At 40.2% G+C, this 16,480-nt stretch overlaps 1 protein-coding gene across 1 annotated transcript in view; it reads left to right on the top strand.

The window, feature by feature from the left end:
* The first annotated feature begins 976 nt into the window (after nt 1-976).
* LOC140237393 (activin receptor type-2A-like) overlaps nt 977-16,480 on the top strand; it is a 54,536-nt gene continuing 39,032 nt past the window's right edge. The window contains exon 1 of the mRNA XM_072317314.1: nt 977-1,433. Within this exon, the coding sequence (XP_072173415.1) occupies nt 1,376-1,433 (58 nt within the window). The 5' untranslated portion in view covers nt 977-1,375. The remainder of the gene's footprint in view (nt 1,434-16,480) is intronic.

Raw genomic sequence — 16,480 nt, 5'->3', positions numbered from 1 at the left:
CAGCTTCCGACTGCGCGGCTCCTCGCCCGAGCGGAGCACGCGCTTTAGAGCGCGTATGCAAACCTCAAATACGCGCAGCTTGAACTCTTTGACCCTATCTGCCCCCCCCCCCAAAAAAAATCCTTTAAAAAGTCCATAAAAATTCACGGATCACTACCAAAATTTAATCATCTGTTCCTTGTGCCATTATCAACTTTTCCCGCAAGTTTCATCAATCCCGTCCACTACTAAGTACTTTTTGAGTTATTTTGCACACAGACAAACAACGATAACAAACGAACGCCGATGACAACATACTTCCTTGGCGGAGTGGGCGGAGGTAGCGACAAACATATCATTGTACACCCATGCCATATTTATGTCATTCGAAAACAGCTAATGACTACAGGTAGATTAATAGAACATCTTTAGTTTTCTCTAAAGCCCGCTTACGTTTGCATGTCATTCATACACATGCCGTTTTGTTGAAATACTGTAACACAAAACCAAGAGAGAAATATAACATCCGGGATATGAAAGTGGTGCTCAAATGAAGTACATGCATGGAGCGCGCGCGTATCTGACGTTTGGCAGGAGCTTTCTGCGTGACCCGTCCGTGTGAGCTGGCTTGCATTATCAATGCAGAGTATTCGCCGGCTTGCTGGAGCACAGTGTAATAATTTGCATACTGCACAGCACACAGGCTGCCTGAGCTAACTCACCATTCCAGCAGCGTGTGTACGCCAGACAACCGGAGCGGAGCCGCGGTACGATACCCATGTCATGCCGTTCACGCAGCCGCGGCAGCATTGGGAGATGTGTGTGTAACTACGTGTACGTACTACCGTGTGTGTGTGTGTGTGTTCTGTGTATACAGTAGAGCGAGCAATGCCAGTAGTGTGAACTGATGTTGTGCGCATGATATGGCAGCAGATGCCCGACTGTGAAATTGCCTGGGAAAGGTGAATCACAACAAGATTATTTAGCGATATGTGGAAGAACGCTCCAGCGAGAGATACTGACTACAAGCCACAGTTTAATCAGCTGACCATTTACCATTTGTTTTTGACATTGGAGCTACCAGGGAATATCATCTCGCATGGACAAATTTAGAGCGTGACATCGTTAATATTTCCACCAGGGAGTTCAGGCTCGCGATTCAACCAAAGAGGCTCTGTTTGTGTACACAGTAAATCAATGCATCTGTATGAGAGGACGTGCGGGTGCTGACGAACCCTGCAGTGGGAACGAGAATAGCCGTGGACCAATTTACTTGCGTTTCGCTGCCGAATTGCTTTGTTTCCATCACTGGTTTTAGTGGCTTCAAGCACGATTTAAGACATCACACTAATAGGCCAAATAGTATATATTCTGGAACAAGACACAACCAATCAACATGGCCGTTGAGGAGCTTTTGAAGCGGTTCTTTATGGTGTGGGGCCTCTGCGTAATTGGTGAGTTGCATGCGGTGTCTCTCATATCAAGGGGCCTTCAGCACGTAGATCCTCAAAGCGATATAGGCAATACACAATGCAATACAATCATGCATCGCGCCTTCAGCACGCAATCCTCAAATCGATAGGCAATAGTACACAATGCAATGTGAATGCATCACAGTATGTTCGGTAGCCTCGGGAATTTACTGCTGTAAGGTTTTCTACGACTCGAGTACTATAGAGTGCCAACAATAATACTGCATAGATAGGGGTTCTAGTGCATGGATGGAAGGCGGCCGGGGGGGGGGGGGGGTATTTCATGAAGCGTTTTTAGTCAGATATTCTTCTGACCAACTATTACAAGCTACTGAAATCCTTGCATCTGATTGGCTGGGAGGAGATATGTCCGACAACTTTAATATCAGATAAAATGTTTCATGAAATGCCCTCTGCTGGGGCTCACGATTTTGTTGATTCCCACTGTTCTATTACTTCTAGACTCTATGCACATTTGTATGGTCGCATGCGAAACACAGCCTGAATGCCGAACGCAAAGCGGTCGGGCTGTGTAGACGTAGGGAAGGATATTGAGTCACGGTATGGGGGAGTATTGCGGTTAAATTCCAACTTAATAACTCAAAATTTCTTCAATTTGAATACTTAAATTTACATATTTGGTCCGATTGTTGATAACACTCACTTGCTCCTCCAGTAGGGCCTAGAAAGCCTAGTTCTTTTCTGAAAATATTTGATACTTTAAATGATCCGGTCAAGAGGAATCTGTGAGAATGACAACTGCTCCGTTCGACGGATTTGAAACCTGTGCGCATGCGCTAACCAGAGTGCAATGTAACTGCGACCAGCAGCCCCATACGCATAGCGTAATGGGACTGCGGACTGTAGCATTCAGGATCATGACAGGGTAGTATCGCGGCCGGACAAATATCAACTTAAAATCGAAAAATTTCTTCAATTTGAAGACTTACCAGTAAAGTTGAAGTATTGACAACTGGGTTCATGCAGTGTTTGGTTCTGTCAATAGTCCCTTTCTGTTCGAATTGATGACTTAATCAATGTGACTCGGTCGAGAGGAACCTGGGAGAGCTACACTGAATTGACGGCCAGCGCGTGCGCACACAGACATCTTATCCAGTCAATGGATTTGAAATTTGTGCGCATGTGATGTGCGCATGAGCTGACCGTCAATTCAGTGTAGCTCTCCCAGGTTCCTCTCGACGGAGTCACGTTACAGCTGTAAGTCATCAATTCGAACAGAAAAGTACTATTGACAGAACCAAACGTTGCACGAACCCTGTTGTCAATACTTCACCTTCACCGGTAAGTCTTCAAATTGAAGACTATTTTTTATTTTAAGTTGATATTTGTCCGCGATACTACCCTGTCATGATCCTGAATGCTACAGTCCGCAGCCCCATTACGCTATGCGTATGGGGCTGGTCGCAGTAAAGTGCAATGTAGCGTTTTCACAAGGCCTTCGCGCTGTATTGCGTTGCTTTCTGGGTGAATGAAGAAGCGATATCCCAGCCGAGCGCGCCAGTGTGAGAGGGAAAGGGCCTTGTCCAAAGGCGAAAAACATTGCGCCTTTCATGCATAATGCAGCATTATGCACTTGTCAATGTAATGACTCACCCCACTACCCCCGGACATGGGTGCTTCATTTCCTCGTTTGGTCAAATTTTTGACCGAGGGGTGCGTCAAAATCCCATCATTGTCGGTCAAATTTTTGACCGAGGGGTGCGTCATGGTACGTCACTTGGCTATGGATAATAACACGCATTATTCTGAACCGAGGGGTGCGTCATGGTACGTCACTTGGCTATGGAAAACTGCACGCATTTTTGCACGATACCAGTACCGGATACACATACATGAACAGCGAGTGAAATTACAGTGAGCGCTTTCCTGCGGCAAGTGAAAATCAAAGTCGGGAAGCGTTTTGGAATAAGAGGGAAAAAATGCTTGCCAGATCTGGCAAGCAAATAATTTAAAAGCCACCCTTTCTCCTCACATTTTCCCTCCAACAAACCCATGAAATCATGCATACTCAATCTCAAACCAGGGACTGTTCAGCGATGTAACAATTTCAACCTTACTGTCGAACACTTAGTGCCTATTGCATATTGCGATGCAACACCAACACACATTGCTATCGAAGAAAGTTCGTGTATATTCCAATACATTGTGGGTTTAAATAATGTTCTGTGGTGACAAAGGCGAATTTTTGACAGTAAAAGAAGCGGCAGCAGAAGAAACTGCCTGCCGCATGCCATTTTCTGCTCGTGGGATGGCCCGACCAGACGCGCGATGCTGTTACGCTGTGCGAATCTCTAGAATCTACGTACAGCGACTGGGCTGTGTATAGTTAGTTACTTGCGGGAATGCCGTGGTGTGTACCTGCGCTGCAGTATGCATCCACCGGACTAGCAATGGCCACGCACACACAGCGCATCTGCACACATGTGATTGTCATGTATGGATTGCATGCACAGAATACATAGGGTAACATCCCCAGTATTCGGTCACTTAAGCTTTTTTGCAATATTTTTCAAACTAAAATAATACATACATGTTGTACATACATCATATCTACAGCAATGTATGTGAAATATATCAAATTTCTTTAATCTCAACTTTCATTTCGTTAAATATCTCACAGAATTGCACAAAATCGTGAAATATTTCACCTTGAAAATTCCCCAGTATACGGTCATCGGCTCCAGTATTCGGTCACGCGATGTGCGCGTTCAAAGTCAATGCGTGTTCAAGGCAGCTGAAAAATGCGCGCGCGCGCTACCTTGTTCTACCTTTGATCGGAGTGGACAACAATGGTGAGCAGAAAACATTTCAAAAGAAGATCCTTTGGGTAAATTATAGAATACCGGCAGCCAGTCACGGAGAGCGCAAAATTGCTCTAAGAAGAGCGTTATTTTACGCTTGCCGATACAATGTAGCAACCATCCAAAATATTATTAATCCGATCTGCGATACGGTCCGTGATTCAGCTGTCGACGATTGCATTTGTGTTAAACGTGTGTTTCTGTACGGTGAGAGTGTGGTACTTCGGAAGTGGTTCTCACTTCTCGGGGCTTTGGGGGTGTCCCCCAATAGCGACTACATGTAGTTCTAGGGCTCTAGATTCTTATGATCCTAGTCTAGACTAGCCGTTAAAATTTCCCCAAAGTTAGGATAGTATGAATTCTTACATTTTTACTTTTAGGAGCTGAGGATAGTCCGTATTCATGGATAGACAACTAGAAAATGATGGCAATTTAGATGAGACTAGAAAACAATCACTTAACTATTAGATTGCTCCAGGGTGCTAGAACTTCCGCTCTGTGCGTATCGCCCCATCACTGTACAGGCATGCTAACCTGGAAACATTAAACTGCACATTACTTGAATATGAGACCATTCTGAAGCAATTGTCACACAACAATAGATACATACATTATGTAATATACTCTTACATGAATCCCACAAGGATTGGAACAATCATGCCCCAGCATTCCCACTGATTCCCACCGATCAGTTACTAGCCATCCCCTTTAATCCCTTTCAGTAGCTCGTGCATTTTTGGCCATCTCCTGGCCCTATCTAAGTTGCCCCATGCTGAGCAGTAAAAATTGCGTTCAGTAACTGTAGCAGAGCCGCGCTACTTTTGTGATGACCGATTCACAAACTTAGCCACATACAGATGTATAGTGATGACTACCATGGTAACTGGACGTGCGCTCCGGCAGAGGCACGGCCAGGGATTTTGGCCCAAGCCTGGCACTGCTATCGTTCATAAACTCTTCAATTGGCGCCAGGCCCGAGCCTGAGCCTGACTCGCGCCTGGTACTACTTTACAGTAGGTCCAAAATACATGTAGTCTGAGCCTGGTGCGGGCCACTTTGGCCCAACCCATTCGTAAACTCAAAATTTTACGACTTAGCTTCGGCCTGGCCCAAGCCAAGAGAGTTACTGAAAAGGATGAGAGATGCCCAGGGTTTACACTCCAGTGTTTATTATGGCATGTGCTGTCTGGAAATTCAAAGTGCTCCATTTGCAGCTCATACCCCTTTCAGGTAATCGCGGTTCAATTATCCGCATCCAAATAATGCGGATGAAGTAGTCAAAATCGCGTTCATATATCCCATGAAGTGCGCACTACTTTTACGAGCACCCGTTCATATAATGGTGCGAGTTATTTGTGCGAGTTATTTGTCATGGTTACTGCGCACGCCTCTATAATGACGTAATGTTTCCGGTGAATATCCTCACGTGTATGCACACCTCTCGCGCGCTCAAGCTCAGCAATCAGCGGTTGTGCGGGAAATCGAGTGACCTTTGACCGAACTGTGGAATGTTAGTGCGGATAAGTCGTAAAACGCGTTCATGTATTCTCGATCTACTCCTCATGCTGCAATTATGCGCATAATAGCAGCATAAAAATAATGCGCACTTTTCTACTCCTCTCCCGTTCATGTAATCGAAATTTTACGACTTGTGCTCCTATTATCCGCATCCACGATTACCTGAAAGGGGTATAAGTGATCTTTTGTGTGTACATGTGTATACATGTGTGTGTGTGTGTGTATGTGTGTATGAATCATGATGAATGATATTTATTTCCGCATTGTCATGCAGAAACAAGTAATCTGTGTATAAATGACTTTTACTTTTAAAGGGATTGTACAGTTTCGGTTGAGACCTAACTTCAGATTTCTAACAATTTTTGGTGATATAATGAGAAACTTTTTATGAAATATGAAAGAGCATGTAATTTTAAGAGGAATTCAGTGTTTTTTTTAATGAAAATTGGTTTTGAAATGACTGAGATATCCAAAAAAGAGCGATCCTAATAAAAGTTGGGACCTAGCTTTTTTTACGATCACTTTGTTTTACTTTGTTTTTAGGTGCCTCAGCCATACCAAAACCGATTTTCATCAAATAAACTTTGAATTCCTCCTACATGTAGGTAGAATGGTATCCTCTGTACTATTTCATACATGGTTACCTGGTATCTCGAAAAAAAAAGTTAAAAGCCAAATTCGCATCTCCACCAATACTAAACTATCCCTTTAAGCTCAACTGTGTCTCCCTGTGCTTTGTGAAGACAAAAAAAAAAAAAAAATAAAACAAACAAACCAACTTTTGTATGCATTTTACTTTTGTGACTCTTGGCTCTCAAAATTCATGAGAGTTTCATGTGCACAAAAATTTCTGGTTAATTACTATACTCAGTCCTCCATCTTTCCCTATTAAACTAAAGTACATTGATGTACAATTGTACGTTGTACATCTGGGGGGCATTTCATGAAGGAACTTGTCGGATAAAATGTCCCACAAGTCAGTTATATCCAACAAGTTCAGAGAAATCAGCCGATCAGACAAAAGAATTTCTCAAAACTTGTCGGATATAATTGACTTGTCAGATATTTTAAAATATCCGACAAGTTCCTTCATGAAATGCCCCCCCTGGACAATTGGTGTACAAAAACATGTAGAAACTCCACATGTGTATCGTGTGGAGAAACTGTGCAACTGGTGCAAACTGGCACTGGTTGATAGTATCAAAATTTAGCAGTCCCGCCTATGGGACACACACACACACACACACACACAAGTGTGAACTTCATGATCATTGACCCTTTCTTCAACAAACCAATCAAAATACATTCCTACAAAGTTTTGTACCATGTACTCTGTACAGCTGTACCTTTAAAAAAAAAAAAAAATCAGTTATGCTAATAGTTGAATTTTAACATAAAATTTGTGGATATGCATATTGTAGTCTCCAATAAACATTTGTTGACCATGTACATTGTACTACGCGTAAGTACTGTACAATGTTTTTTTAATGTATTTTGTTTCATGTTCTTTGTTGAATTTAGATTATTTTATCAGTGCAAGATTTTTGATTGGTCCGTCACAAATCTGTTGAAGCAGGATGTGAACATTTTCGAAGTACGTATGTATATACATTTGTACACTTGTACATGTGTACATACACTACATGTACAATGTACATGTACATGGGTGTTAAAAATGTCCATTGCATTACTCGTTTTAATTTTGAAATCAGAATCCCTTGGCAACGAAATAAAAGAGAAGAAGGACTGATTTTAGTGACCCAGTTTCAGGTTACTGTTGTACACATACTGATAATAAGGTACTGTACAGTGGTATGATCCCAAGAGAAAAGAAAAATCGAAGGAATCATAAAAAATAAAATGTACTTGTGAAAAATAGTACCTGCACATTAATTGTACTCAGTGTTGCCAAGTTTCCCTGATTCTGTGTCCAAGTGAAAAACTAAAAGCCTAAAAGCCTACAATTAAGTGTAGCTGCTTGCCTTACAAACAAAGGGAAATTATTCCATAATTTCAGTGCAGCATACGAGAATGCCCTGTCACCATTTTGTAGCTTTTGGTTTCCCTGATGGATATTTCAATAGTTTTTGATCCCGTGAACTTTGGAGATGATAGAATGTTTGAAATGATGTTTTTAACTCTACATGTATAAGTTCCTGTATGTACACTGGTGCTGTCACTCTGTAGTTTCTGCAGAGGGCATGCATACAACAGATTCAGTTGAGGGGAGATCATGTGGGCCGTAATGCTTTCTGCGTGAGTCAGGGACATACATTACAGCTTTTATCTTCTGCCTGCTCTGACACTTCTGTGGGGAACATCTCCCCCCTTGCCTGTTCGTACACATATGTAGGCATTATACAATGTACAGTGGCTGTGCGTACAGTGATTGTACAATATGTATTGACCAGTAGGAATGGCAGTCATTGTGGGGATGAGTAATGGGGTTTTTAAAGCACAGTTGTCACTTCTCATGAGTGCCAAAGGCTCCTTGGTATTGCTTTCATCAGTAAAACTGCTGAGCTCTTTCAACCACAGATTCAAGTTTCATTAGCATTCAGCAGTCTTCATAATGACATCAAGTGCCAAGGAAGCATTTATCATGTGAAAGATGGCTTACAGGTTTTACTGCACTCTTCTTTTTGAGTTATGCAGTGAACTTGTTCGTATTTCATATCAATAGGCCTAAACTTTTAATATAAAAGAATATTCGATATTGGTGACTCTCTTTGGTGGCTCATTGCATCCAGCTATGGTAAATGTGACATATTTGTACACGTATATCAAACAAGGTCAGTTCTCCATGTTTGGATGTGCACAAACAAAGCTCATTTCCAGTCAGTTGGGCAGTGTAGCCTACATTGTAATGTTGTAATTGATGAGAACATCTTTTAATGAGTATTTATGAATTCAGTTTCTCTACATGTGCCCCCGAATGCATTGTGAACAATACCACGAAGGACAAGCCAATGAAGAGCACTGGCTGTCAGCTCAATTTGATTTATTATTTTTTTTCATTGTTTTGGTAAATGTGCTGTACGTATGTGTCATACAATGTATGGGCAAGTAAACGATAACAAATAGTGAAATCAGTTTGAAGGGCTTATAGCATGATTGTAAAAATGTGCACATGTACAGTACAAGCGTGCAATGTATTATGTATGTTTTATCCTTTGGAGATTGTAGAAATATGCTCTGATTGGACAACGCCATCCATCTGTGTTCTGTCAAATCAGCAGAATCTTCTACAGTTATTAATTAAGCATCTGGCTGTGAGTGTTATTTGGAGAGGGAAAAAATGTGAAAAGGACTTTAATACACATACTACTGATTGTTTCTACACGTACATTGTATACTGAGCATTGCTATCGGGCCGAAAACTGACCCTCAAACACCGCTTATGGTACGGTTTGCATAAATTGCAGTCTCACTGTACAATTGCCTACAGACAGTACTTTCAGTTCGTGTTACTGGCTGTGTGTGCATTGTACCTTTGTATTTTATGAATTATAGTGTAAGTGACAAAGCTGTTTTGGGAGGACACCTTAAACCAAACAAACAAACAAACGAACAGAAATGAATTCTGATTTATTCATATTGCTGTTAATAGTTGAGGTGTTACAGTCTAGTGTGATGTACATGATGTACAATCGTAGGTGCCTATAACATGTACTGTATGCCTATACTGTATACGCTATATATTTCGCGGGGGTTTTATTTTCGCGAATTTTAAGAGTCGGGAGCTATTCGCAAAATTAACAACACGCGAAAATATTACCTTCCAAAATGAATCCCTTGCCTTGATGATACGAACATTTCAGTACTAGTATACCAAGTCACGGCTCACCGAACAGACCATTATATACTGGCTATTAGCTTGTTTACATACATACAATACCTGTGTATAGCACGTCCACGTCTACCGGTACTTACGAATACTGTAGAGAGCCAACCCAATTATCGCAAGGGGACCACTCATCAGAAATCTAGCGTGATGGACTTAACCACTTCAAAAATGTTGAATTCTAACTTACTAGTTCGCAGAGTTTGGAAAGTTTTTTTCATGCAGTGTATAACTAGTATCATTCTTATTTGCTAATAAGTTGAAAATTGACACTTTCTTTGCCACTTCATATTTTCTCTGGTCTCCCATTCGCGAATTTAACCACTCGCGAAAATGTGTGACAGCGGCAATTCGCGAAAATTTATGTACGTGAAAATTATAGCGTATACAGTGTTCCTAGTTCGGAGATACAAATTAAAGGGCTTGGGAACACTTTCTAATGTGGGGAGGGGCGGGCAAGGTCACTGACCTTTGATAAGAGAGAGTAAGATTTTATGACGATAACTGCAAATTTGATTGAAAGGACATTTTGAATTTTGCTAATTTTTGCAAAACAGTTCTTGAACAGTCGATATGAATGTATGCAAATGAGTGAGCTGATGATGTCATCACCACAGAATTTTCCATTTATCGCGTACAAAAAACTGACGAAAATTCTATTTCTTTTTTTTTTCTGCCCTAAAAGTGTAAAATGTACAGTATATAGTGTATTACAGTGTATCAAGACCTGGCTGAATAACTCCAAAATGGTGATGTATTAGGGTTTTAAGAGTTGGGCATGATTACATGTGAACACTATATAAAATGGAAATGCCAAGATTTGGGGCTTCATGTTGTGTGGATTGCACCTAGGCAAATACCAACCACTGCTTTGATTTTAAAGGGACTGTACAGTTCTGGTTGAGGTGGGGATTCATGTTTTGAACATTCCTAAGTGAGAAAATGAAAAGCCTCCTATGAAATATGAAAGAGCATGTACTTTTAAGAAGGATTCAACGTTTATTTGATGAAAATTGGTTTTCAAATGGCTGAGATATCAAAAAAAGTGCTAATAATAAAAGGCGACATGCCACAACTTTATTAGGATCTCATTGTTTCACCTTGTTTTTGGATATCTCGGCCATTTCAAAACCCGATACCCCTTTGAACTGCATGCTCTTTGACATCTCATAAAGTGGTTTCTGAATATCTCGCAAAACGTTAAAGGTAGGGAATCCCGTTTGCACGCCTTAAATGAAGAGTTGTATGAATACAGTGGTTATGTTGAAGAGAGTATCATTTTAGAAACTCCCATAAAGTATTGAAAGTGGAAGGTAACATTTAGTACATTTTTTTGACCGTTAGATTTTGAATTGAATTGTTTTCGGGGCTCACCGTAAATTCCAGTACATTACTAGGCTACCTTTGCAGACCCACGTACTGCATGTGTGTCCATCATGTATATTTTGTGAAGAAAGTTCATCAACACTTACAAACATTTCTATATACATTCTTGCCACACACTCTATATGTTATTACATCAGCTCTTGTACTTTTAGATTTGTGTTTATAGATCACAAATACAGAAGAATGCAACAAAAAGGCTTAAGTGTGGCTGACACACAGAACTACTGAGTAGTTGAATTTTGTGCATTATTCAAATTTTAGATAACTGTTGACTTCCAAATTTCTAAGCAGTGGCCTAAGCAAGTCCCCTATGGTTCATATTTTATGTTTTGCTGCATTTTGGGAGGTCTGTAAAAGGTATCCCCTACCTTTAAAAGCTATATCCTCACCTCGACCAGAACTGTACGTACACCCTTTAAGCAGGAGCATTGCTTAAATGGGAGAGAAACTTTTCTCCCGACCCCTCCCAAACAAGCGGTGACCACTATACCGGTACTGTACTACATTCTTTTCCCTTTCAGACGATAGCAAAATCTCGTGGGTAATCACTTTTATGATTTCTTTTAGAAGAAGAGCGATTGCAGTCGAGATTTTTCTTCCGTCCGAAAGCAAATTATTCTGATAATGATGAACTAGAATCTTTATTAGCAAATGGAGGTCCTAAGATATTTTCAAATCTTGGTTTGCACAATGCATTGTGTACACTTCCTGTTGGAAAGGCTTGACCTGAGCTAAAACATGAATGAGGAGGCAGAGCTGAGCTCGACACTACAAACTGTACACATGTATGTGTATACGATACAAATTATACTTTGCGCCCACAGACCACACAAAGTTTAACAAGATCTGCGTGCACTGCGCTAGTTAGCATGTGTTTTGTGATTTGATTGACTGGCCAGTAAGCTCGTATTTCCAAAATATGAAACAAGATAACAAACACAATTCAGTAGACATCATTACAAGATAAATTTTTCTGTCATCTGAAAGTGTTGTTGTTGTTGTTGTTGTTGTTGTTGTTGTTTTTTTTACATTGGAGCCTCTGAAAGGTTAATAACTAAAAACGTGATTGCAATAGTGATTCGTAAAGATGATTACAAGAAAGATTTATTCAAGTGAGATTGAGTGCTAGAATGTTCAATTTCCTCTCCTGAAATTGAAGTACCAGGTTCTGTCATACTTCGCAAAGGTGCTGGTACATTTAGTTATGAGATGAAGAGGAGCCTGGGGGAAAATGAAAAAAAAAATAGAAGTTTAGACATTAATGGTACCGGTATTTGTTACAATGTATCTAAACAAAACCACCAGTGGAAGTGCCAGTAGTGTAGTTTGTAATTCATGTAAATGTGCAATTGTACCCTCTGTGTTTTGAAGGACAGAATCAATGACAGATTGTTACAAGTCTCTTACCTCATCTATTATTGTGTGTATGGATCAGGGTCTTCACATTGCCTAATGATTAGCTCAATTGTTATGGTGGTGCATTGCTAGGTTTTGCATAGAAGGTGTGCCCAAATGTATTCATTCAGCACAGGCACAAGATATTTTGATTCTGATTGCATTGCTGCCCGCTGAGCACTTGCGTTGTGAATGGAGCATATAGTGTACATTTTATTGTGTTTTGCACTTTCTATCTGCTTGACAATGACATGGCATCAGTAGCAGGCAATTGATGTGAAGTCTACAAGCTGCCGAATGTGTAGGCATGTGAGAATGTGAACAGTAGTGGTACTAAGGCCAAAAAAAAAAAATTGTTGCATTGGGGTAACATGAGATTTTCAAATAGGGTCGGTCGGGCGGATTTTTTTTTTTTTTTTTTTTGCTACCTGCATTTTGCGTGTAAAACTCGTGCTCAGCTCAGTAAACAGTTACAACTGCTGCACCGAATGTGCTGTGTTCATCTATTCTACAAATCATTTATGAGGCCGATATTACTGGAATTATACCCCTTCACAGAATTTAAAGATGTTGAAATCCCTATCCTGAATGTTTTCACTTCATATTTTACTATTTTGACTTAGATAAGATAGATGCAAATTGACCCATATGTACGATCTTTTCATCGCACACGGCGATCTCTATTACAGTCCCACATATACAGATTCGTGTAAGTTCTCCACACAAGAAACCTATGGCAAAACTGTGCACAATACATCGCAGTCTGAATGCTACGTATACACTGAATAAATCTTGTTAGAGTATGTGTCCGTGTTGGAAACAGATGACGTACTGATCGAGGCGCTAGATCTCTCCCTCGTACATCCGATATCCCCAGAGCCGTTTCCACTTCCGGGTTTGTGCGATCGCGATCGCAATCAACAAGATATTTGATATCGATAGCAAAAAAAATAAAAAAACATGGGGTCGGTGGAATTTTTAGGGTCGGGCGGGTTACGCCAATGCAACAATTTTTTTTTTTTTGGGCCTAATGCAAAATCTGCAAGGTGCCTACTGTACCCGTACATGTAATTCAGGCTTTCTACCTAGATGTGCTGGGGAAACATTGTACAGTGATGGAGGAGTTACTGTATCCTTTGAAATACATGTACAAATATATAGGCCTACAGAGAGAAAGTACCTGGTACTGTGTGTCATTTACTCTATACAAGCATTGACTCTGATGAAAAGAGTAGAATCCTGCAAACCTAAAGTACATGTAGTAGTAGATTTCAATTACAGTGTATGTGCTGAAAAGAAAAATCAAATTTCACAAGTTTCTCTTAAAAATTGTGATGGTGTTCTTTCATGAATACAGTACAGGTAGTGTATGCAAAATCATCATTTCACTGTTGTACAGTTTGATACAGCCTGTTCAACAAAAACTTGTATATAGGGCCTAATGTATCTTGTATTTCTTCTACATTGTATTTCAATCAAGAAAAGGGAGATTGATTAAGACTTGTGTTTGAGTGCTAGTAAAGTGGGAGATGTGGGAGACGTGTTCACTCTATTTGTGCCATGGCGGAAACCCCCTGTGTGCCACATTATTATGATACACCATCATTGTCATGCTTTGGGAAAACATTTTGCTTTTCAAATCCATGTAGCTTTTATAGATTTCTGTTTGTCTGGACACGTAGGAAGCAAAGTTTTAGAGAAAATTCCAAGCTTTGTTTTGATGTAGATTGTTTGACAAATCTGTTACTGCTTTTCTTTCAAATGACCAGAAACTACATTATTGTAAAAAGGCATGACTTTTGTACAGAAAATAGTGACAGAAACTTAGAATTTACCCACAAATTCAGTGAGGAGCACTGCTTGCTAGTCAATCACCACATAAAATGCAAGCTATAAATATGCGAGAGGAATGAAATTGCGAGAAAGGCTTTCACTGTACTGTGGCATTTGGCGATTTATCAATCTCTTTGGGCTGGTTTGTACATTTGAGCAGAATATGCGAAGTTGGCACGCCGTCGACTGAGTCGGGCGTGCGAACGTGGCAAAGAGTTGTAGATCAGTATTGTGATGTCATACAGTACACTAAAACATTATCACCACCTCATGCGATTTGCATCCATTGTACGAGCTGAATATTTTTTATACCTAGATATTTTTGTGAATTGCCACTTGTCAGACATTTCTCATGTGTTGCTTATTTTATGGTTGAGGGGTCTAGTAATCATTACTTCACTTCTCAGCAAATAGAATGAGTAACGAGCAACAACCCTACGTGCGGCCTGTAGTTCATTGTACTGAATCTTTTTTACTCACTGATTCCCTGTACATAAACAAAACTACACTTGGTTAATGTTTTCTGAATTAGATGTACTGTACTAGTGTGTTGTTATGTCTGAGCATGTTACTGCTAGACCTGCATGTACAGTGTACAGTACATACAATCGTAAGTGTACACCCTTGTACAGCAGTTTACTATTTACAATATACTTGTGTGTGATCCAGCGCCGTCATACAAATGTAGCTTAATTTTTTATAAAGTACCGGTAATTTAATATTTTCGCACATTGCAGATTTCACACATTTTTGTATTCACCTAAACATTGTTATTTTGCAGTTCATACATAGACAATTTGTGAAATCTGCGAAGATAAAATTTCTGAAGGTGAAATGGAAATGACTGTGGAGGAGAACTTTACTTGAAACATGCGGCCCTGGTCTACACATGTGCGGTGCTATAAAACTAAACAGCAAAAGTCCTCTCCTTGAAATACAAGTAGGCTTATATTTTATAAGGGCATGATTTGCCAATGGGTACTAGCCAGGGTGTAGTCAGTGGCTTCCCTTTGCGAAGTGTACAGGTGTAGCTAAAACAGTAAAAAAAAAAAAAAAAAAAAAGCTAGCAAGAAAGCAGTTTGATTTGAATAACTTTGTAAAGTTTTCCTAGTAGTGAGAGAAAAGGATATTTTTCATGAATAAGCATGACTAGATGCAAGCCAGTGTAATAGAAATTGTGTTGGATTTTACATGTACAATGTAGGTATGGAGAATGGAAATGTGGTTCCGTGAACATTCATTGATGTTAAATTGGCCTACCTGGTCTTGTCCGACTCTTTGTGTTAGACATGCCCATAGTAAGAGAGGTCATTGGATGTTCTTTTCTGTTTAGTCTTGCGATATGTACGCTGTATGTGTGTTTACTTGTACCACACTGCCCATCGGACCCTTTCCTTTTGACAAGCAGACCTGAAGTTCCGCTCCTTTTTACTGCTGTCTGGCTTGTTGGGGCTGATTCACTTCTTGATGATTGAGAAATATCGCCACATGCAACCTCTCAAGGCGCGAGACTGGAGACGCCTTCTCCATTTCCAGCTAATTAAGCAGGGTTTTCTTCCCTGCATGTTATGGAAAGTACTGTACTAGTTGGATTAAAAAAGAAAAAAAGTTCAGATTATGGGTTTGGGTGTATGTTGGGTACACTGTAGCTGTACTGTACTGTACAATTAGAACTTGGCATTTTTCTTTTTCTTTTTTTTTAATATTTTTAAATGGTCAGCTGTTGTGTTGAGCTGCCAACTCTCACTCATTGAGAGTGAGACTCACTGTGTTGGGCTGCCAACTCTCACTCATTGAGAGTGAGACTCACTCATTTTGGTCCTTTCTCACTCTAAAACTTTATTTCATTTCCATGCACTTCTATTATCTCACTCATTTGACTCCTAAATTATAGCATTGGCCTATGGGAGTCTCACTCTCAAATAGTATACAGATATTGACTTACCAGAGGTGGAATATAACATTTGAGATCCTCGCGGGAAGTTATATTTTTGTCGAGGATTATTATATTTTTCCGAAGCGCGTAGCGCTGAGGAAAAATATAGTATTCCGAGGCAAAAATATAACTTCCCAAGGGAAATTAAATGTTATATTCCTACCGAAGGAAAAAGTCAATATCTGTTATATTATATGACCTACAGTACAAGAAATAAACTGCTGTATAGGCCCTAAAGCAAAACGACTAGGTCTAGAAACACTACTCCTTTTCGCAGTCATATTCATGAACGCGC

The sequence above is a fragment of the Diadema setosum genome, chromosome 14 (assembly GCF_964275005.1).
Source record: "Diadema setosum chromosome 14, eeDiaSeto1, whole genome shotgun sequence".
In the NCBI taxonomy this organism is placed as follows: domain Eukaryota; kingdom Metazoa; phylum Echinodermata; class Echinoidea; order Diadematoida; family Diadematidae; genus Diadema; species Diadema setosum.
Note: the sequence above shows the minus strand (reverse complement) of the source record. Positions and strands in the feature narration are given on the sequence as shown.